We start from the raw sequence: 24,655 nt of genomic DNA, 5'->3' as shown, positions 1-24,655 counted from the left end.
ATACTGATCAGCTATGAAAAGCCAACTGACATTTACTCCTGAGGTGCTGACTTGCTGCACCCTCGACAACTACTGTGATTATTATTATTTGACCATGCTGGTCATTTATGAACATTTGAACATCTTGGCCATGTTCTGTTATAATCTCCACCCGGCACAGCCAGAAGAGGACTGGCCACCCCTCATAGCCTGGTTCCTGTCTAGGTTTCTTCCTAGGTTTTGGCCTTTCTAGGGAGTTTTTCCTAGCCACCGTGCTTCTACACCTGCATTTCTTGCTGTTTGGGGTTTTAGGCTGGGTTTCTGTACAGCACTTAGAGATATCAGCTGATGTACGAAAATTAGATTTGATTTGATTTAAAGTATGGTGGAGGGAGCATCATGGTTCGGGGCTGCTTTGCTGCCTCAGGGCCTGGACAGCTGCTATCATCGATGGAAAAATTAATTCCCAAGTTTATCAAGACATTTTACAGGAGAATTTAAGGCTATCTGTCTGCCAATTGAAGCTCAACAGAAGTTGGGTGATGCAACAGGAAAACAACCCAAAACACAGAAGTAAATCAACAACAGAATGGCTTCAACAGAAGAAAATACATCTTCTAGTGGCCCAGTCAGAGTCCTGACCTCAACCCGATTTCAGATGCTGTGGCATGACCTCGAGAGCGGTTTTCACCAGACATGTTAAGAATATTGTTGAACTGAAACAGTTTTGTAAAGATGAATGGTCCAAAATTCCTCCTGACTGTTTTTCAGGTCTAATCCGCAACTACAGAAAACATTTGTTTGAGTGTATTGCTGCCAAAGGAGGGTAAATGCAAGGGCTCACATACTTTTTCCACCCTACACTGTGAATGTGTACATGGTGTGTTCACTAAAGACATAAAAACGTATAATTGTTTGTGTGTTATTAGTTTAAGCAGACTGTGTTTGTCTGTTGTTGTGACTAAGATGACGATCAGATCAAATTGCATGACCAATGTATGCAGAAATCCAGGTAATTCCAAAGGGTTCACATACTTTTTCTTGCCACTGTAACTTTATTTAAATTATGTGAAAACAACATGGATTCAACTAATGTGTGTCAATTAAATGGAAGAAAGTATGGTGGGGATTTCAAGGAAAACAGCAATTTAGAAGTCTGTGGTTATCTAATGTGAATGGTGAGGGGAGAAGAGGCAGGATTCGGTTTGACACACACAGCCATGGCTTTTATCTGCAGTGTCACAGATACAACCCCTCCGGAATGTCCGCTGACTGGCTTACACTCTGTAGGATGGCAAGGATCATGTCCAAAGAGTTCCAGCAGCACGAATGACGTAAGTCAGAACGCTACAGCAAGTCAGAACGCTACAGACAGCTATATTGATCCTCTAATACAGAACTAGTAAAGGCCTTTTGTGAGAGGAAAAAATTATCATAATATATATATATATATATCCGATTTTTCAGGGGTCCCGCAGCACCCGCAGCAACCCTACTTCCCGCGGCTATGTGAATAGGGTGCTATTTGGGACTCACTTTGACTCTTCCCCCTGGTCACAAAACATTAGAGGAAAGGACATGGTAGTTTGATCTGTTACACAATAATTATTGTTCCACACAGTTTCATACCAGGGTTCAAATACTATTACAAATATTTTTAACACTTACCTTTTTGGGGCTTTTTTTCTGCCTTCCAAGAGTTTTGAATTTTGGGGGACTTGTGTCAGGCAAGCTTAATCAAGCCCTAGAGTATTTTAAATGATTTCGAATAGTATTTGAACCCAGGTCAACAACTAACTATGCTCATGGGAGTGCAACAGGTCAGCATGACGGAACAGAACAGTGTTTGCCGATCTTTTTATGCCAAAGATGACGGTTGTCTGTCAGCTGCATGTTGTTTTGTCTTTCTTTGCGATTGGAAGCTGTCGATGAACCGAAGGGTAAACGCAACTGTGTGAAGAACTTGGCTCTCGTCCACTCAAAACTATGTGTGACGCTGGCTGGTGTGGTGTCTAATGTCCCCTCCTCTACCCCACTGGTTGGCTACTTTCACAATCCAGTTCGAATGAACAGTATGTTTGTCATAGGCTGCACAGCAAAAATACAAGAGGTATCTGGCATAATTTAGCTCTAATAATTATGCTAACATAACGACTATTATTTTCAATACATTTGGTCAATATATTACTTGATGATATATACGCCTATAATCAATAAATCATGACATTTCCAATAATTATGTTTAATCTCACAACTCAAATGAAGACCGGAGGTAAACAAGGCTTCAGCTCACTAACCACCTTCATCTTTTCGTAGTGTGCTGGCTCAGTCCTAACGTAATAGCCTGGTGACAACGAGGTTACTGCATGCTTTTATTTTATTAAATGGGAGGAAACGGAGAAGGAACGGGGAAATAATGGACCAGTAACTCCATCTGTGTTTCGGGCTGGAGAACAGTAGCAAGCAGCAGCAACAGCCCTGTACGAGGTGTCTACCCGGTGTCTGTCATTACAAGCTGTGAGTAGCTAATACAAGCTGCGCGCGCTCCGCATCTCCACTCTATCCGGCCCTTTTCACTCAAGGCATTCTCTGTGCGCACCTTACCATGTAGCCAGACGCACAGAGTCGTGACACATACATTTATTCATTTTCTTGCGTAGACAAATTTTCAATGATCTCGATCTTTTTTATAACTTATTTCAGCATGATGGCAAATTATCAAAGGTTGTTTATTTTGGAAGGTGAATTCAAATGGCAGAGCTCGTTTCGGCTGAACGTATTGGAGAGGTGTTTGAGAATGTTTCATGGTGGGAAATGAAGACCCATTGAACTCAGATAAACGGAATAAAGTTTTACGTTGGATTATATTTAATCGATTTTAAAGGTAAGGAAAATATAGAAATGTGTCATTATCTAAAAGCAATGTTATATCGGGTCTTACAATTTTCCAACTGACATTTTCTGTCAATTTAGGTGTATGAAAAAATTATCTAGTCTATAATTCTTATTCAGTCATCATGTTAAAGAAACACAAGGGAAATCATGTGTGTTGATGTTATTGAAATGTTGATTAAATATTTAAGCTTCAAATCCTACTATCGCTTTACTCTACTTAGTTTTTAAAATGTATTGTCACATTCATAGACTGTGATTTATGACACTATTTTATCAGATAACTGTCATTGGATTAACTCTTTCATGATGCGCGTATTTCAATTTTGATGGTTCCAATCCCTGACCACTCTCTGTGATCACATCGGAAACGTGGATTTGAATGTTCTGATCATCGGCTCAACAGGGTCTGTTGCTGCGAGAACAAACAGATGAGTAGCTCCTTATCGTCTACTCCAGATTTCCCACACAGCCCTTTAAATCACTGCGCTAAACGTTGGTGACAGAGTCAGTGTGCCTGAAAAGACAGAGCAGAGTAAGCTGGCAGAACAAGATGGCAATCTATCAGGTGCATCGTGCCAGTGCTCTACAGTGCGTTGAGTTAGAATGCGACATAAGGGGCGGCAGGTAGCCTAGTGGTTAGAGGTTTGGGCCAGTAACTGAAAGGTTGCTAGATCAAATCCCCTGAGCTGACAAGGTAAAGATCTGTCATTCTGCCCATAAACAAGGCAGTTTACCCACTGTTCCTAGGCCGTCATTGTAAATAAGAATTTGTCAAATTAATTTGCCAAATTTGCCAAATTAAATAAAGGTAATATTACATGTATAATAATAATAAGAAGAATAACATGTAAGGATCCAGTGCTTCAAAAGACAGAGCAGAGTAAACTGTCAGAACAAGGTAGAAATCTGTCAGGTAGTGCCTGAACAGCACTCATGTGGTCCATTCTAAACCAAAGCAATGTAAAGCGTTGACCCAGCCAGTGAAGAGAAAGTGGTGTAAACTGGCAGAGAATCTATCAGGTGCCTGAACAGAGATCTATTATATTATATTCTAAACCAAAGCAATATAAAGCATTGAGCCTGAAGAGATACAGGAGTAATGTTTCGGAACAAGATTTCAATCTATCAAGTGCAGGTTCAGCCCACACATTCTATTTTATTATATTCTAAATCAATACACTGTAAAGCATTAAGACAGCCTTGGTTTATGCGAGCTGACCCAGAATGCCTTGGAGCAAGAGCCTATCTCCTGCTTCTGTAGCATGAGGCAGCTTGAGTAACCTCATGGACAGGACGCTAGTCTATGGCTGGGCCTTACCCAAAATCTCATACCTCCTTATCTCCTTAATGCTGAGTGCCAAGCAGAGACGTATCAGGTCACAGTTTTACAGTCCTTGGCAGTGTGTGAATTACAGGGGGGGGGGGGGGGGGGGTATGGGCTCTGCCCCCTGAATGAGACATGAGCTCCCCTGAATGCAACAAGGGTCCAACTTTGGGGGGGACGACTCTAATTTATGGGTCCAGTCCACTAGCGAACTATCAACATTGTTTTGATTGGGCCCTTCAGTTTTCCACACCAATGAGCTCGGGACCGACAGACAGCTGTATTTGCATCCCGTATTTCAGCCTCTTTTTCTATCAGGTGCCAATCAGCCCACATGCTGTCTATTCTATTGAGGCAGTGCCTGAGAAGACAGAGGGAAGTAATCTGGCAGAACAATGAACCAGGTTTCTAAACAACCCACAGGAGCTCTTCTAGTCTATTCTTCTCTATATTCTATTCTATTTCATTTTATTCTATTTCATTATATATTTCAATTCTACCACTAGGCTTAGATCCAGACTACTGAGACTGAACCACTTGTTGACGAATTGCTCAATGTTGCATGCAATACATACTGTACAGTGCATCTATTCATAGTTCAGGAGCCAACGTCAACCCACCAACTTCATTTCAACAAGTCCAAAATGTACATCTAAACATGGAGCAAACATGTTGCATCATGCATCTGAAATGGCACCCTATTTCCTATGGGTCTTGGTCAAAAGTGGTGCACTATGTAGGTAATAGGGTCCCATTCGGGATATAACAGGTAATTACACTGAGTGTACAAAACATTAGGAACACCGTGCTAATATTGAGTTGCACCCCCCCTTTGCCCTCAGAACAGCCTCAATTTGGTGGGGCACTCTTTGAGGTGTTGAAAGCATTCCACCCGGATGCTGGCCCATGCTGACTCCAATGCTTCCCACAGTTGTGTCAGTTGAGTGTGAAAAAACGAGCAGTATTGCAGTTCTTGACACAGGCTTAAAAATCCTTCTTTAACCTGTCCCCTCCCCTTCATCTACACTGATTGAAGTGGATTTAACAAGTGACATCAATAAGTGATCATAGCTTTCACCTGGCTTCACCTGGTCAGTCGATGTCATGGAAAGAGCAGCTGTTCCTAATGTTTTGTACAAATCAAATAAAAATGTTTATTTGTCACATACGCATATCTAGCAGATGTTATTGCAAGTGTAGCGAAATGCTTCAGTGTATTATTAGTAGTGTTGTGAATTTAATGCATTGATAGCAACCGTTTCAGTTGTTGGGCTACTCTCTTTGTCTCTGGCACAGTAAGTGACGAGATAGCTTTTCAATAAACAAAATAATGAGGATTTCTATCAGCCTAATCCAGGTTTTCTTACAAGGCTGGATTTCTTCTAATGCGACTGTCGCTTTAGGTATAATGCTTCAGGGATAATGCTTTAGGGATAATGCTTTATGTATAATGCTTCAGGTATAATGCTTTAGGGATAACGCTTTAGGTATAATGCTTTAAGGATAATGCTTTAGGGATAATGCTTTGGGGATAATGCTTTAGGGGTAATGCTTTAGGTATAATGCTTTAGGTATAATGCTTTAGGGATAATGCTTTAGGGATAATGCTGAATGTATAATGCTGTAGGGATAATGCTTTAGGGATAATGTTTTAGGTATACTGCTTTATGTATAATGCTTTAGGGATAATGCTTTAGGTATAATGCTGTATGTATAATGCTTTAGGTATAATGCTTTAGGGATAATGCTTTAGGGATAATGCTTCAGGCACAATGTTTTAGGGATAATGCTTTAGGGATAATGCTTTAGGGATAATGCTTTAGGTATAATGCCGGGAGCCACTTGTGGATTTGACAGCTTTAATGCAATTCCACCTCTGACACTGCCAAACAACTGCTATGTGGGTGTCAGCTAGCGTGGACCTGATAGAATGGAGCCCACGGGCTGCGCCCCAAATGCCACTCTATGGGCAGTGGACACCCTATGGGCAGTGGACACTATGGGCCCTGGTCAAAGTAGTGCAGCACAAAGGGAGGGAATAGGGTTCTATTTGGGACGAACACATGGACACGTGGCCCAGGCAATGTCATCATCTGTTTTACTGTTTTGTTTTCAACATCCCAAATACCCCTCCCTCGTATCTGGTGTTGCTTATTTAACACAACAATACCCATATCTCAGACGCCTCCGAGGCAGCTTTCACTGTGCAGGAGGTGCATTGACAAATTGGCATAATGAAACATGTTATGATGTTGATATTATCTCAGGTTGGCAGGGGGCATCCTTCCCACTACGTGCTGACACCGAACTGCACTCTAATTTGACTCTGTCACGGCTCACTGATTTTGGTGCCGCAGTCCTTCCTTTCTTTCAATTACATAGGCGGGAATCATTTACATACTAATTTGCATTCATTCCCACCCCCTAATAAATACACGTTTTCTATAACAGTGTAGAGGAGTAACCTTTGGGTTGTTATTCACTGAGGGAAGACTATAGTCTAGTATCAAGTGAAGGACAAGCAGTTCTCAGGAAGGGGGCTGTGACTGGAGAGTTGACTGTATGACTTCCCTATGCTATGTGTGTGTGTGCGTGTGTGTGTGTGTGTGTGTGTGTGTATACGTACGTGTATGTGTGTATACGTACGTGTATGTGTGTCTGTGTCCATGCATACGTGTGTGTGTGCCAATGACTGGAACGAACTGCAAAAATCTCTGAAGCTGGAGACTCTTACCTCCCTCACTAGCTTTAAGAACCAGCTGCCAGAGCAGCTCACAGATCACTGCACATAGCTCATCTGTAAATAGGCCATCCAATCTACTTCCTCCCCATACTGTATTTGTTTATTTATCTTGCTCCTTTGCTCCCCAGTATCACTGCTTGCACACTCATCTTCTGCACATCCTACCATTCCAGTGTTTAATTATATTGTATTTACTTTTTCACCATGGCCTATTTATTGCCTTATCTCTCTTAACCTACCTAATTTACACATGCTGTATATAGATTTTTATATTATTGACTGTATGTTTGTTTATTCCATGTGTAACTCTGTGTTGTTGTATGTGTCGAACTGCTTTGCTTTATCTTGACCTGGTCGCAGTTGTAAATGATAACTTTTTCTCAACTGGCCTACCTGGTTAAATAAATGTGAAATAAAAAACATATATAAAAATGTGTGTGTGTGTGTGTGTGTGTGTATGTGCATATGTGTGTGTTGCAGTGAGCTAGACTAGCAGACATGACAACATAAATGAACTGTAACCCTGTACTCAGACTTGTGATAAAAGGCAGAACTGAAGCTGTTCCATTTTGTAATTAAAAGGAGAGAGAATTCCAAGGGAAGCTCTCCATACACACCAGGGCCCTACTGTTGCAACTTTTAATCTGCTGTGTGATTACACTTGATAAGGGCCTTTAAGGCTGAATGGTAAAAGAAGTACCCAACATGCTGTGAAACCAATGACTGAGTGCATAAACAGCTGGGCCCTCCTACAGAGATGTCATGACTCAAGTCCCTCACTAATGCTTTTGTGTGGGCAGTGATGGCCATATTCAATATATTTCAACGTATTCTCTGTGAAACAATGAATTGTACAGTGCCTTCGGGAAAGTATTCAAACCCCTTGACTTTTATTGTTACAAAGTGGGATTCAAATGGATTAAATTGTCATTTATTGTCAATGATCTACAAAAGATACTCTGTAATGTCAAAGTGGAAGAACAATTCCAACATTTGTAAAAAAATATATATATATACAGTGCCTTGCGAAAGTATTCGGCCCCCTTGAACTTTGCGACCTTTTGCCACATTTCAGGCTTCAAACATAAAGATATAAAACTTTATTTTTTTGTGAAGAATCAACAACAAGTGGGACACAATCATGAAGTGGAACGACATTTATTGGATATTTCAAACTTTTTTAACAAATCAAAAACTGAAAAATTGGGCATGCAAAATTATTCAGCCCCTTTACTTTCAGTGCAGCAAACTCTCTCCAGAAGTTCAGTGAGGATCTCTGAATGATCCAATGTTGACCTAAATGACTAATGATGATAAATACAATCCACCTGTGTGTAATCAAGTCTCCGTATAAATGCACCTGCACTGTGATAGTCTCAGAGGTCCGTTAAAAGCGCAGAGAGCATCATGAAGAACAAGGAACACACCAGGCAGGTCCGAGATACTGTTGTGAAGAAGTTTAAAGCCGGATTTGGATACAAAAAGATTTCCCAAGCTTTAAACATCCCAAGGAGCACTGTGCAAGCGATAATATTGAAATGGAAGGAGTATCAGACCACTGCAAATCTACCAAAACCTGGCCGTCCCTCTAAACTTTCAGCTCATACAAGGAGAAGACTGATCAGAGATGCAGCCAAGAGGCCCATGATCACTCTGGATGAACTGCAGAGATCTACAGCTGAGGTGGGAGACTCTGTCCATAGGACAACAATCAGTCGTATATTGCACAAATCTGGCCTTTATGGAAAAGTGGCAAGAAGAAAGCCATTTCTTAAAGATATCCATAAAAAGTGTTGTTTAAAGTTTGCCACAAGCCACTTGGGAGACACACCAAACATGTGGAAGAAGGTGCTCTGGTCAGATGAAACCAAAATTGAACTTTTTGGCAACAATGCAAAACGTTACGTTTGGCGTAAAAGCAACACAGCTGAACACACCATACCCACTGTCAAACATGGTGGTGGCAGCATCATGGTTTGGGCCTGCCTTTCTTCAGCAGGGACAGGGAAGATGGTTAAAATTGATGGGAAGATGGATGGAGCCAAATACAGGACCATTCTGGAAGAAAACCTGATGGAGTCTGCAAAAGACCTGAGACTGGGACGGAGATTTGTCTTCCAACAAGACAATGATCCAAAACATAAAGCAAAATCTACAATGGAATGGTTCAAAAATAAACATATCCAGGTGTTAGAATGGCCAAGTCAAAGTCCAGACCTGAATCCAATCGAGAATCTGTGGAAAGAACTGAAAACTGCTGTTCACAAATGCTCTCCATCCAACCTCACTGAGCTCGAGCTGTTTTGCAAGGAGGAATGGGAAAAAATGTCAGTCTCTCAATGTGCAAAACTGATAGAGACACACCCCAAGCGACTTACAGCTGTAATCGCAGCAAAAGGTGGCGCTACAAAGTATTAACTTAAGGGGGCTGAATAATTTTGCACGCTCAATTTTTCAGTTTTTGATTTGTTAAAAAAGTTTGAAATATCCAATAAATGTCGTTCCACTTCATGATTGTGTCCCACTTGTTGTTGATTCTTCACAAAAAAATACAGTTTTATATCTTTATGTTTGAAGCCTGAAATGTGGCAAAAGGTCGCAAAGTTCAAGGGGGCCGAATACTTTCGCAAGGCACTATATATACATATATATATATAAAATAATACAGTAATATATATATCTTGATTAGATAAGTATTAAACCACCTGAGTCAATACATGTTAGAATTACCTCTGGAAGGAATTGCAGCTGTGTCTTTCTGGGTAAGTCTCTAAGAGCTTTGCACACCTGGATTGTTCAACATTTGCACATTATTCTTTTTTAAATTCTTCAAGTTCTGTGAAGTTGGTAGTTGATCCTTGCTAGACAGCCATTTCCAAGTCTTGCCATAGATTTTCAAGCCAATTCAAGTCTAAACTGTAACTAGACCACTCAGGAACATTCAATGTCATTTTGATAGGCAACGGCAGTGTATATTTGGCCTGTAGGTTTTCCACTAGAATTTTGCCTGTGCTTAGCTCTATTCTGAATATTTTTATCCTAAAAAAACTCCCTAGTCCTTGCCGATGACAAGCATACCCATTACATGATGCAGCCACCACCATGCTTGAAAATATGAAGTGATGCTCAGTGATGTGTTATGTTGGTAAATACAATGTTGTTGATCCATCCTCAGTTTTCTCCTATCACAGCCATTAAACTCTGTAACTGTTTTAAAGTCACGATTGGCCTCATGGTGAAATCCCTGAGCGGTTTCTTCCTCTCTGGCAACAGAGTTAGGATGGACGCCTGTATCTTTGTAGTGACTGGGTGTATAGATGCACCCTCCAAAGTGTAATTCATGACGTCACCATGCTCAAAGGGATATTCAATGCCTGCTTTTTTGCCCTAACAAACGGGTTGAATACTTATTGACTCAAGACATTTGAGCTTTCATTTGTAAAAAGAAACCTACATTTAATCAATTTTATATTCAGGCTGTAACATAACAAAATGTGGAAAAAGTCAAAGGGTTTGAATACTTTCTGAAGGCACTGTATATTTTATCCCAAATGGGATCCAAATCAGGGGACATGTGCCCTCGGTTAATGGGCTTTAATGGAGCATGATGCCTATGCATTCGTGGACAGGATATAGATCAATTTTCAAAGATTTTTTTATTTTATTTTTTATTTATTTTTATTTAACTAGGCAAGTCAGTTAAGAACAAATTCTTATTTTCAATGACGGCCTAGGAACAGTCAGTTTGCCAGACTGCCTGGTCAGGGGCAGAACGACAGATTTGTACCTTGTCAGCTCGGGGATTTGAACTTGCAGCCTTCCGGTTACTAGCCCAACGCTCTAAACACTAGGCTACCCTGCCGCCCCAGATCATGGGGCTTACTGATTACCACAGGCTGACTGTAGACAGAGGCTGCAGCTGAACCAGCCAACCAAGAGTCTCTCTCTCAACAGACACCTCCAGGGCCAGGGTCCTCATTTATAATGTTATGTAAATTTCACACTCAATTTCTGCATATGCCATTTCTGAAAAGTCTGTGCACTTACAATAATATTGAGATGTATAAACGTGGCACAAGCCATACATTGCATGTTTCCCGTTATATATCAGGCCTGTCATAAAACTGTGTGCGCCTGAACGAGCATTAAAACTCTGCCTGGAAGACGCCTCCATTCACCTTTTATAGTGACAATAACGTCCCGTATTTCCTGTATAATGTGGAACTATTGCCATTTGGCCACTGCATGCAAATGACAAATTGTTGTTCAATATTTAGTTTATCAACAGATTATTGGGTTTATACTGTATGTCCAGCCTTGGTATAGGCTCTGAGATTAAATAGGTAATGATGTCGCGCTCCTATTGCACGTCAATACTGTAGCCTGCCCATACTGTCAACGATTATTTATGTATGCAGGGCTTACAAATGAGGCCCCAGGAACCAATGGTCTGAAGTGTGATTGTAACACAGGTTACGCAGTGGTTACCAAGTTACATAAGGACATTAGTAAATACATACCCAATGCATTGGAGGTAGGGGAGAGCAAGCTGCCCTGTGTGCCAGACCTGGGTTCAAATAGTATGTGTTCTTTGAGTGTTTGATTGAGTCTGTCTGGAGTGCCAGAGGTGTGGGGTTTACAGTTCTGGGACTATTTCATTGGTTCCATTACGCCAGGCAAGCTCAATCAAGCCCAGGTAAAGTATTTGAAATAATTTCAAATAGTATTTAAACCAGGTCAGCCTGCCTGTGTGGTTTCAAAAGCCATCTCATCTCTTCCTGGTTTGAGACAGGTCATTATTACAGTAGTCTGTGATGAGCATAGTTTTATTGCAACAGCACAAGCGTGGCACACTCATTAACATCATAATCAATTAAGTCAACAGCATGTGCCGTCCTCGGAGCTGAGGGGGGCAGAATTACCTGCATTGTCTGGAAAGACAATCACTTTTAGTTATGCTACAGTCTACACTTAAGCATTTGTAGACAGTCATAATAGTCTTCATATTGTTATACTCAGTGGTGTAAAGTACTCAAGTAAAACTACTTTAAAGTACTACTTAAGTAGTTCTTTAAGGTATCTGTACTTGACTATTTATATTTTTGACTACTTTTACTTAACTACATTCCTAAAGAAAATAATGTACTTTTTACTCCATGAAACCCAAAAGTACTCATTGCATTTTGAATGCTTAGCAGGATAGAACAATTCCCACACTCATCAAAAGAACATCCCTGGTCATCCCTACTGCCCCTGATCTGGCAGACTCACTAAACACACATGCTTTGTTTGTAAATGATGTCTGTCTTGGAGTGTGACCCTGGTTATCCAGAAAAAAAAGAAAATGATGCCTGTTTAATAATATAAGGAATTTGAAATAAAAGTATAAGTTAAGTATATTTGAGCAATTACATTTACTCTTCCTACGCAAGTATATTTATAACCAAATACTTTTAGACTTTAACTCAAGTAATATTTCATTGGGTGACTTTCACTTGAGTCATTTTCTATTAAAGAATCTTTACTTTTACTCAAGTATGACAATTGGGTACTTTTCCCACCTCTAGTTATTGCTAATATAATAAGCTAATATTATCAAACGTGTTAAAGCTGAGCTTGGACAAAAAGGGTGCTAAACAGAGGGACTTGGAAATCCAAAACAATTTACCCCAAGTAACCTCAACTTAGAAAAACAAGAACTGCAATGTTCTTTGAGGTTCATTAGGGACAAAAGAAAGTAAGATTAGAAACAATGAAAATCTGAGGGGGGAGGGGAACAGAGAGTAAATGTACATTTATATTTCGTAACTGTGTGCTGTTATATTTTGTGAGGCCTTTCAAAAATGTTTGTTCCCTAGAGAAAGAGACTGAGACAGAGACAGAGAGAGCGAGAGGCCACATTGATTCTGAGAGGCACCACATTGATTCTGTTATTTTCTTCCATCCATGCAGGTGGGATGTCATAGTCCGAGTTCCTTGGATATCTGAGAGACATTGAGGAACCAGTGCCACCATGGACTCCTGGGTGTTCCCCTCCTCGCTCCCCAACCTAACCGAAGAACCCCTGATGTACGACAGCTTTATTCTGGGCAACGAGTCAACGGAACCCAATGGTACCTATACGGGCGACAACACGTTCAACCAGACCAGCACCATGGTCATCACCTTCCTCTACTTCCTGGTGTGTGGTATCGGTCTCTGTGGCAACGCCCTTGTGATCTACGTCATCCTGCGCTACGCCAAGATGAAGACGGTCACTAATATTTACATCATGAATTTGGCAGTCGCAGATGTTCTGTTCATGTTGGGGTTACCGTTCATCGCCATTCAGCTGGCGCTGGTCCACTGGCCGTTCGGTGCGGTGCTGTGTCGCGTGGTCATGACCGTGGACTCACTCAACCAGTTCACCTCCATCTTCTGCCTTATGGTCATGAGCATCGACCGCTACCTGGCCGTTGTGCACCCCATCCGGTCCACCAAGTGGCGCAAGCCACGTATGGCCAAGACCATCAACCTGGCGGTGTGGGGGGTGTCACTCCTGGTCAACCTGCCTATCATAATCTACAGCGGTTTAATCACCAAGCACAACAGTTGCTTCTGTACCATCGTGTGGCCGGAGCCTGAGGAGGCCTACTACACCGCCTTCATGTTCTACACCTTCGTCCTGGGTTTCTTCCTCCCGCTCATGGTCATCTGCCTGTGTTACCTTCTCATCATCATCAAGGTCAGTCTCATGGTCACCTGCCTGTGTTACCTTCTCATCATCATCAAGGTCAGTCTCATGGTCATCTGCCTGTGTTACCTTCTCATCATCATCAAGGTCAGGCTCATGGTCATCTGCCTGTGTTACCTTCTCATCATCATCAAGGTCAGTCTCATGGTCATCTGCCTGTGTTACCTTCTCATCATCATCAAGGTCAGTCTCATGGTCATCTGCCTGTGTTACCTTCTCATCATCATCAAGGTCAGGCTCATGGTCATCTGCCTGTGTTACCTTCTCATCATCATCAAGGTCAGTCTCATGGTCATCTGCCTGTGTTACCTTCATCATCATCATCAAGGTCAGTCTCATGGTCACCTGCCTGTGTTACCTTATCATCATCATCAAGGTCAGTCTCATGGTCATCTGCCTGTGTTACCTTCTCATCATCATCAAGGTCAGTCTCATGGTCATCTGCCTGTGTTACCTTCTCATCATCATTAAGGTCAGTCTCATGGTCACCTGCCTGTGTTACCTTCTCATCATCATCAAGGTCAGTCTCATGGTCACCTGCCTGTGTTACCTTATCATCATCATCAAGGTCAGTCTCATGGTCATCTGCCTGTGTTACCTTCTCATCATCATTAAGGTCAGTCTCATGGTCACCTGCCTGTGTTACCTTCTCATCATCATCAAGGTCAGTCTCATGGTCATCTGCCTGTGTTACCTTCTCATCATCATCAAGGTCAGTCTCATGGTCACCTGCCTGTGTTACCTTCTCATCATCATCAAGGTCAGTCTCATGGTCACCTGCCTGTGTTACCTTCTCATCATCATCATCAAGGTCAGTCTCATGGTCATCTGCCTGTGTTACCTTCATCATCATCAAGGTCAGTCTCATGGTCACCTGCCTGTGTTACCTTCTCATCATCATCATCAAGGTCAGTCTCATGGTCACCTGCCTGTGTTACCTTCTCATCATCAAGGTCAGTCTCATGGTCACCTGCCTGTGTTACCTTCTCATCATCATCATCAAGGTCAGTCTCATGGTCATCTGCCTGTGTTACCTTCTCATCATCATCATCAAGGTCAGTCTCATGGTCATCTGCCTGTGTTACCTTCTCATCATCAAGGTCAGTCTCATGGTCACCTGCCTGTGTTACCTTCTCATCATCATCATCAAGGTCAGTCTCATGGTCACCTGCCTGTGTTACCTTCTCATCATCAAGGTCAGTCTCATGGTCACCTGCCTGTGTTACCTTCTCATCATCATCATCAAGGTCAGTCTCATGGTCACCTGCCTGTGTTACCTTCTCATCATCAAGGTCAGTCTCATGGTCACCTGCCTGTGTTACCTTCTCATCATCAAGGTCAGTCTCATGGTCACCTGCCTGTGTTACCTTATCATCATCATCAAGGTCAGTCTCATGGTCACCTGCCTGTGTTACCTTCTCATCATCATCATCAAGGTCAGTCTCATGGTCATCTGCCTGTGTTACCTTCATCATCATCAAGGTCAGTCTCATGGTCATCTGCCTGTGTTACCTTCTCATCATCATCAAGGTCAGTCTCATGGTCATCTGCCTGTGTTACCTTCTCATCATCATCAAGGTCAGTCTCATGGTCATCTGCCTGTGTTACCTTCTCATCATCATCAAGGTCAGTCTCATGGTCATCTGCCTGTGTTACCTTCTCATCATCATCAAGGTCGGTCTCATGGTCACCTGCCTGTGTTACCTTCTCATCATCATCAAGGTCAGTCTCATGGTCATCTGCCTGTGTTACCTTCATCATCATCAAGGTCAGTCTCATGGTCATCTGCCTGTGTTACCTTCTCATCATCATCAAGGTCAGTCTCATGGTCACCTGCCTGTATTACCTTTTCATCATCATCAAGGTCAGTCTCATGGTCACCTGCCTGTGTTACCTTCTCATCATCATCAAGGTCAGTCTCATGGTAATCTGCCTGTGTTACCTTCTCATCATCATCAAGGTCAGTCTCATGGTCACCTGCCTGTGTTACCTTCTCATCATCAAGGTCAGTCTCATGGTCACCTGCCTGTGTTACCTTATCATCATCATCATCAAGGTCAGTCTCATGGTCATCTGCCTGTGTTACCTTATCATCATCAAGGTCAGTCTCATGGTCATCTGCCTGTGTTACCTTCTCATCATCATCAAGGTCAGTCTCATGGTCATCTGCCTGTTACCTTCATCATCATCATCAAGGTCAGTCTCATGGTCACCTGCCTGTGTTACCTTCTCATCATCATCAAGGTCAGTCTCATGGTCATCTGCCTGTGTTACCTTCTCATCATCATCAAGGTCAGTCTCATGGTCATCTGCCTGTGTTACCTTCTCATCATCATCAAGGTCAGTCTCATGGTCATCTGCCTGTGTTACCTTATCATCATCATCAAGGTCAGTCTCATGGTCACCTGCCTGTGTTACCTTCTCATCATCATCAAGGTCAGTCTCATGGTCACCTGCCTGTGTTACCTTCTCATCATCATCATCAAGGTCAGTCTCATGGTCACCTGCCTGTGTTACCTTCTCATCATCAAGGTCAGTCTCATGGTCACCTGCCTGTGTTACCTTCTCATCATCATCATCAAGGTCAGTCTCATGGTCACCTGCCTGTGTTACCTTCATCATCATCAAGGTCAGTCTCATGGTCATCTGCCTGTGTTACCTTCTCATCATCATCATCAAGGTCAGTCTCATGGTCATCTGCCTGTGTTACCTTCTCATCATCATCATCAAGGTCAGTCTCATGGTCACCTGCCTGTGTTACCTTCTCATCATCATCATCAAGGTCAGTCTCATGGTCACCTGCCTGTGTTACCTTCTCATCATCATCATCAAGGTCAGTCTCATGGTCACCTGCCTGTGTTACCTTCTCATCATCATCATCAAGGTCAGTCTCATGGTCATCTGCCTGTGTTACCTTATCATCATCATCAAGGTCAGTCTCATGGTCACCTGCCTGTGTTACCTTCTCATCATCATCAAGGTCAGTCTCATGGTCACCTGCCTGTGTTACCTTCTCATCATCATCATCAAGGTCAGTCTCATGGTCACCTGCCTGTGTTACCTTCATCATCATCATCAAGGTCAGTCTCATGGTCATCTGCCTGTGTTACCTTCTCATCATCATCATCAAGGTCAGTCTCATGGTCACCTGCCTGTGTTACCTTCATCATCATCATCAAGGTCAGTCTCATGGTCACCTGCCTGTGTTACCTTCTCATCATCATCATCAAGGTCAGTCTCATGGTCACCTGCCTGTGTTACCTTCATCATCATCATCAAGGTCAGTCTCATGGTCACCTGCCTGTGTTACCTTCTCATCATCATCATCAAGGTCAGTCTCATGGTCATCTGCCTGTGTTACCTTCTCATCATCATCAAGGTCAGTCTCATGGTCATCTGCCTGTGTTACCTTATCATCATCATCAAGGTCAGTCTCATGGTCACCTGCCTGTGTTACCTTCTCATCATCATCAAGGTCAGTCTCATGGTCATCTGCCTGTGTTACCTTATCATCATCAAGGTCAGTCTCATGGTCACCTGCCTGTGTTACCTTCATCATCATCATCAAGGTCAGTCTCATGGTCACCTGCCTGTGTTACCTCACCATCATCATTAAGGTCGTACTTGTTTTACATCGTTCTGCCACCACTACGGTGTCCATATTAGGACATAATCAGTGTCACCTCCTGAGACCAAGGCGGACCTACATAGATGAGACTGACTACTGCCATGACTACTGCCGTCTTTCTCTACTTCTATTTTTATTTCATCCTGACTAAATTGTTGTGACCTATCTATCGTATGTTGTAATGGTAGCGCAGTATGTCTACTTTAATCTATCCTTTTCTTCCTTTGTTTTTGCCTGTGCGGTGAAGTGCTTTGAAATGTAGCTATATTTACCTATATTTTAAAGTGGGCTATACAGATAAAATCTATAATTATTACTACTATTAAAGTGAAGTCCTCAGGGATCTGTGTCAGGTCTTCTAATATTGTTTTTTTTTAAAGATGGCTATACAAATCAAATCTATCATTTTTTAGGTGAAGTCGTCAGGGATCCGTGTCGGGTCCACTAAGAGGAAGCGCTCGGAGAGGAAGGTGACCCGTATGGTGTCCATCGTGGTTGCCGTGTTCGTCTTCTGCTGGCTGCCCTTCTATGTCTTCAATGTGACGTCGGTGACAGGAACCATCTCCACCACGCCCTTCCTGAGAAGCACCTTTGCCTTCGTGGTGGTCCTGGGTTACGCTAACTCGTGTGCCAACCCCATCCTTTACGCGTTCCTGTCGGAGAACTTCAAGAAGAGCTTCCAGAACGTTCTGTGTCGGAAGAAGGTGGGCGGGCTGGATGTGATTGAGCGCAGCGACAGCAAGCAGGACAAGTCGCGCATGATGAATGACCCCACGGAGACTCAAAGCACGCTGCTCAATGGAGACCTGCAGACCAGCATTTGATGCTTGTTAATTCTAATGCATCCCTTATGTGTGATCTATACAGACATCTTTGATTTCACATCAACTCTCCCTCAACCTCACAAGCTCATCACACACAAACAAATAAACTAACAAAACGCGCACACACACACACACACACACACACACACACACACACACACACACACACACACAGGTGTTTCTGCAGGTGGAATCGGTCATCCTGACCTGTTATCATGCCCTATGAACAGCTCACATAGGGAGAGTGATTGTAGTTGATCTCATGGTGTGATATTTTGTAAGCATTTTCTTCTCCCTGTGGACGAGATGAAAAAAATGCCAAAGGAACTAAGCCCTCATGGTGTCTGCTCCTCAACGGCTGTTATCATGTTCTTTATGTCTCATATCTCTGTTTACCAACTCTCTCTTTACTTTCTCAAAAGACATACAATGACATGACATTGGGTTTTCCTGGTCGTAAAAACCCATACATTGTGATATCTTCATAAAGGAGAGAATACAAACTGTAGTTGTGACTGCTCTCCGGTGTTTGGGTGGAAAGCTGAAGATGTGTACTGAGTGTATTGACGCTGGTGGACAGTGACAGGATCATGTGAGGACCAGAACAGGGTTGTGTTCATTAGGCCCCAAACGGAAGAAAAGGGACTGAAACCGGGAAGTGCTACCTGAAATGGTCTAATAAGAAAGATGCGTTTTCCGCTGCAGAGCACTTTGACATGTCCCAGACTGTTACCTACGGTTACTGATTGACAGCAGACGAGACTTAACCATGGAGAACAAGGATTCCCTGCACAGACGTTTACACTAGCAGGGTGAACCACCACCTCAATCGGTCTTTGTCACATTGTCCTGTAGCCAAGATAAATAGCAGACTAGGACGTAGGAAGTATGCCAAAGTGAGACTAGGACTATAGCAGACTCACTGTGTGCATATTGTCTGTTTACAAAGATTGTGTCCAAAATGGTGGGCAGAATGTGGAATTAGTAACATGCCTCTATTCTTAGATACTGTATTACTTAACACAACAGTGAGCAGCAGGCCGCATCACCTCTGGATCACTAATGACTTATCTAATGACTTACTACAGAGAGAGGAGGAACAGTAGAGATACTGGGACTACTTTGAAATGACATAAAAACACATGATATCCCACATTGTTAATTTGCTGGCACAAGTCCTGCTGAGACTTATACTGTCCAAATATGGACTCCGTAAAGTCGGTTTAACATTATGGTTGACCTTAGTGGGTTTTTTTAACCTCAGAAAGACATATTTGCTGTGGACAAATATTCATCAGTGAGTCATGGACCTACAGCGCACAGCTGAACAGTTACAGAGTTGGAATCACATGATGACTGTATGAAGTCCCCCGATAACTATGAATGCACCCTTACTATGTAATTGAACAGTTTCTCTCTCTGTGTGTGTGTGAGAGAGTGAGTGTACACGTGTGTGTGTGTGTGTGTACTGTACACAGTGTTTTATTTGATACAGCATTTAGTCCAAGGCCATGATTAGTAGAAGTGTAGAATGAGTAGATATTGTACCCAATATGGGTACCAGGTGACCTCACCAGGAAAAACTCAGGGCCCAAATTATAATTCTAGCCCAGTGTTTCTTGGTCAGATCACATGACCAGTAAGGGTGCAGAGTCCTACTACAGAGATGAATGCTGACATTTTGTTATATTGACGGTATTAGCATGGCATCGACCAAGGCTAATCACTAACCAAACTGCTGCTAGACTGTATAGACTCCAATGTGTGCTGTAATTGTCAAGTCAACATTGTCATGTCGTGGTTGAGAATCATTTAATTAATTTTTCGTCCAAGCTGAATAGAACTGTTTGATAGTTTAGATAGCGAAGACAATGCATTTTTTCAATCCTATTGTCCAGTCCTATTTGAAACCATCCCTTGTCACGTTTCACCTCCTTCATAAATTGTTGCTATTGCTGTTATGTTGCAGTTACAGAATAATGTCCAGGAAAGACCAGTCTTTGCTTCAGCAGGTATTGAATACTGTAGTGGTCTTCTTTGCTGTAAATTAAGCAGCGCTAATCTGTTTCTCCATCCAGCATCATTTCTTCAAAGCCCAAAGAACAAATCCACAGTCTGATCAGTTACAATTCAAAATGGCAGTCGTCAGAAACACTGCAGGTCATGCTACAAACACCGATAAATCTCTATCGCATCGTGGGTTCATTATTTGAAATAGTTACCTTTAGTTTGGCAGCTGTTTGACCTGCATCTGACCCACATTTTATAGCTGGTCTTCAGGCTTGCCGAGTCATGTTGTGTTTGAGATGCTGAGCTCATCACAGGCTACCCAGGCCTAGGGCAGGACAATCACCCACATACCCCTACTATTTCTGAGAGGTCAAGTCTACTCATCCCAGGCCACCCATGCAGGCCCAGGGCAGGACAATCACCAACCTATCCCACACTGCCTGACAGGTCAGCTCTGGCACACTGGCATATGGAGCATTACCACTGGGCACACACTAGTTCAATCAACATTGTTTCCACGTCATTTCAACGTGGAATAGACGTTGAATTGACCTCCGTTCCCAGTGTGCCCTCGCTTTGGGAGGTCAGAGGTCACGCTGAGGCCTCCAGTCTGAGCGATGTGAATTTGAGAAGGGCTAGAAAACATTGTACCCCTACGGGGTTGCAGCAGTGTTCATTCTACTCCCCGTCATCATCACTCCCTAAATCTCAGAGGTATAACCTGTGGATCGATCTATGCCTATATGGTAGTGTGTACTATACTGTAGATCTAGCTAGAACAGTCAGTACAAAGCCTTCTCCTCTTCCATAAAGGTTCACCTGACCCAAAGTGCCATTGTCTCCAGGTGCCATTGACGCCATTCCATTTGTTCTGCTCCAACCATGATTATGAGCCGTTCTCCTCTCAGCAGCCTCCTATGATACAATAGTTTATATTGGATGTGTCTTTACATTTTGAATACCATCACATTTGATTTGCAATTGACAGAGCAGTGGTTCCCAATACTGTTACGTGTGAAGGAGAGCTCAGGCTCCATAATCTGGCTTCAACCTCCATTATGAGTGGCCGGCTGTATCTTTGCTTCGTGAAAAACCTTTTCAGAGCTTTTTTGACTAATAAAACATCTGACCATGGCCTTTTTTTTTCTTTTACATTTCTCATGCTTATTAGACTTCATTTGAGATTACAATATTACATGCTGTTGTTCGTTTACAACCTGCAGTGGGTAATATGTTAGGATAGCAGCACATTTTCATCCAACCATGGCACCCTGGCTTGGCTACATTGTCTGTAGACCTTACAGAATGGGGACCATGACTACACATCCTACAAGTGCTGTAAATTGATATGTTATTAGCTATACAAAGTTTCAGGTTGTTGTAGAACCGTTGCAAATAGCTAGCCAACATGGTTATTGTGATATAAAGGGCAACTCTATAGCCTCCATTCACCATGTGTCCATTACTCATATTATTCTCAGTAGATAGAAGTTGCTGGCTGCTATGGATGATGATGGTTGATTATCTTACGGTGACCACACTAGGACATGCCCCTGTCCACACTAGGACATGCCCCTGTCCACACTAGGACATGCCCCTGTCCACACTAGGACATGCCCCTGTCCACACTAGGACATGCCCCTGTCCACACTAGGACATGCCCCTGTCCACACTAGGACATGCTCCTGTCCACACTAGGACATGCCCCTGTCCACACTAGGACATGCCCCTGTCCACACTAGGACATGCCCCTGTCCACACTAGGACATGCCCCTGTCCACACTAGGACATGCCCCTGTCCACACTAGGACATGCCCCTGTCCACACTAGGACATGCCCCTGTCCACACTAGGACATGCCCCTGTCCACACTAGGACATGCCCCTGTCCACACTAGGACATGCCCCTGTCCACACTAGGACATGCTCCTATCCACTCCACTCTTCTCAACTAGAGTCTGTTGCTGAATGGTTTAATTTGTTTGCCTCTGTACAAGGAATTAGTATTGCTCAGGGGCATTCTCTCTCTCCGAGTCCATTCTGCCATTATGTAATGTTTTTGTACAAAATATTTAGCATTGTTAATATTATTGCTGTTGCTTAGAAATATTGTTCCTTTGTTTGCTCATAAAAGTATTGCAGTTGCATGTGTGCGTGTGCTTCTTCATGAAAAGCTCGAGAGTTGATCTCTTTACCACATTGTCCATCACAATGATGTACACAGTAAACCTAAATCCTGACTTTAATAAATGTGAGATATTCGAGAATTGATTAATAATCCCAAAATACAATAACAGAATACATTTAGTCACGTCACGTCCCTATCAGGGCCCAGGAGCATTCAGTGAAACACTGCCCCTCTGTGGTGAAAATACACTACTACATGAAACAGTGACTAGATTCTCCATGGTGTCTTTTCCTACTCAAGCCTGTGATTTCTGAATCGACAGTGGAGGCTGCTGAGGGGAGGACGGCTCATAATAAATGGCCGGAACGGAGCAAATGGAATGGCATCATACACACTGAAACCATGTGTTTGATGTGACACCATTCCACTGATTCCGCCCCACTCATTACCACGAGCCGGTCCTCCCCCCAGCAGACATAACCAGATAATTCCATACCTTACCAAGGACTGTACTCCTGTCTTCCATCATCTAATAATGATAGGGAAACAGTAACTACTGGAAAGTCTAGGGGCGGTTTCCTTCACACACTTGTCTTGGACTAAAAAAAACAACTCAATGGACAATGTACACAAAAGTAATCCATCAAGTGACTTTAGTTCCACACCAGTCCATCCAGTATCCATGCAGGAGCACAGCAAACAACCATCTCTCTCATCCCCACATGGCATCCTGAAGTCCTGAACCAAAGATTGTAGGTTAGCAACAGCCTTCCTCCAAACTAAAATTGCCCCAGTAGCACTGACAGTATAGCTAGCTACAGCAGTAGAAGTGCAGTCAAATCTCTACTCTTGCAATATGCAGTCTATAGACATACATTAAAAGGATTTCCGGGCAAGGTGAATGGTGTCCCATTTATTACTATAGAACTATTGTAGTCATGTTGTACTATACCTGTGAGACCACATTGAGCAGCCTCAGCCAATCACCACCCAAACAGTGAAAACCTCACCTAAACAGTGGAAACATACAGTCGTGGCCAAAAGTTTGAGAATGACACAAATATTAATTTTCAAAGTCTGCTGCCTCAGCTTGTATGATGGCAATTTGCATATACTCCAGAATGTTATGAAGAGTGGTCAAATTAATTTCAATTCATTGCAAAGTCCCTCTTTGTCATGCAAATTAACTGAATCCCCTAAAAACATTTCCACTGCATTTCAGTCCTGCCACAAAAGGACCAGCTGACATCATGTCAGTGATTCTCTCGTTAACACAGGTGTGAGTGTTGACGAGGACAAGGCTGGAGATCACTCTGCTGATTGAGTTCGAATAACAGAATGGAAGCTTCAAAAGGAGGGTGGAGCTTGGAATCATTGTTCTTCCTCTGTCAACCATGGTTTCCTGCAAGGAAACACGTGCCGTCGTCATTGCTTTGCACAAAAAGGGCTTCACAGGCGATTTTGCAGATATTGCTGCCAGTAAGATTGCACCTAAATCAACCATTTATCGGATCATCAAGAACTTCAAGGAGAGCGGTTCAATTGTTGTGAAGGCGGCTTCAGGGCGCCCAAGGAAGTCCAGCAAATGTCAGGACCATCTCCTAAAGTTGATTCAGCTGTGGGATAGGGGCACCACCAGTACAGAGCTTGCTCAGGAGTGGCAGCAGGCAGGTGTGAGTGCATCTGCATGCACAGTGAGGAGAAGACTTTTGGAGGATGGCCTGGTGTCAAGAAGGGCAGCAAAGAAGCCACTTCTCTCCAGGAAAAACATCAGGGACAGACTGATATTCTGCAAAAGGTACAGGGATTGGACTGCTGAGGACTGGGCTAAAGTCATTTTCTCTGATGAATCCCCTTCACGATTGTTTGGGGCATCTGGAAAAAAGCTTGTCCGGAGAAGACAAGGTGAGCGCTACCATCAGTCCTGTAGCAGCATGCTTTACTGTTGGCATGACGAGACCATTCATGTGTGGGGTTGCTTCTCAGCCAAGGGAGTGGGCTCACTCACAATTTTGCCTAAGAACACAGCCATGAATAAAGAATGGTACCAACACATCCTCCGAGAGCAACTTCTCCCAACCATCCAGGAACAGTTTGGTGACGAACAATGCCTTTTCCAGCATGATGGAGCACCTTGCCATAAGGCAAAAGTGATAACTAAGTGGCTCGGGGAACAAAACATCTATATGTTGGGTGCATGGCCACAAAACTACCCAGAACTTAATCCCATTGAGAACTTGTGGTCAATCCTCAAGAGGCGGGTGGACAAACAAAAACCCACAAATGCTGTCATACTCCAAGCATTGATTATGCAAGAATGGGCTGCCATCAGTCAGGATGTGGCCCAGAAGTGAATTGACAGCATGCCAGGGTGGATTGCAGAGGTCTTGAAA

The 24,655-nt window shown here is 43.0% G+C and overlaps 1 protein-coding gene across 2 annotated transcripts; it reads left to right on the top strand.

Annotated features, from left to right (window-relative positions):
* Nucleotides 1-1,844: 1,844 nt before the first annotated feature.
* On the top strand, nt 1,845-21,270 carry LOC110538808 (somatostatin receptor type 2-like). 2 transcript variants are annotated; one of them, XM_036941795.1, is made up of 3 exons: nt 1,845-2,496; nt 12,894-13,665; nt 17,716-21,270. In XM_036941795.1, the coding sequence occupies exons 2-3, from the start codon at nt 12,955-12,957 to the stop codon at nt 18,124-18,126; spliced, it is 1,122 nt and encodes a 373-aa protein (XP_036797690.1). In that variant the 5' UTR covers nt 1,845-2,496; nt 12,894-12,954; the 3' UTR covers nt 18,127-21,270. The 2 variants fall into 2 exon arrangements, with proteins under 2 accessions (XP_036797690.1, XP_036797689.1); XM_036941794.1 differs by lacking the exon at nt 1,845-2,496 and adding an exon at nt 2,506-2,863.
* The last annotated feature ends 3,385 nt before the right edge of the window (nt 21,271-24,655 follow it).

Source organism: Oncorhynchus mykiss, chromosome 13, assembly GCF_013265735.2.
Source record: "Oncorhynchus mykiss isolate Arlee chromosome 13, USDA_OmykA_1.1, whole genome shotgun sequence".
Classification (NCBI taxonomy): Eukaryota; Metazoa; Chordata; class Actinopteri; order Salmoniformes; family Salmonidae; genus Oncorhynchus; species Oncorhynchus mykiss.
The sequence above is the reverse complement of the archived record's forward strand: the minus strand, read 5'-3'. Positions and strand labels throughout refer to the sequence as shown.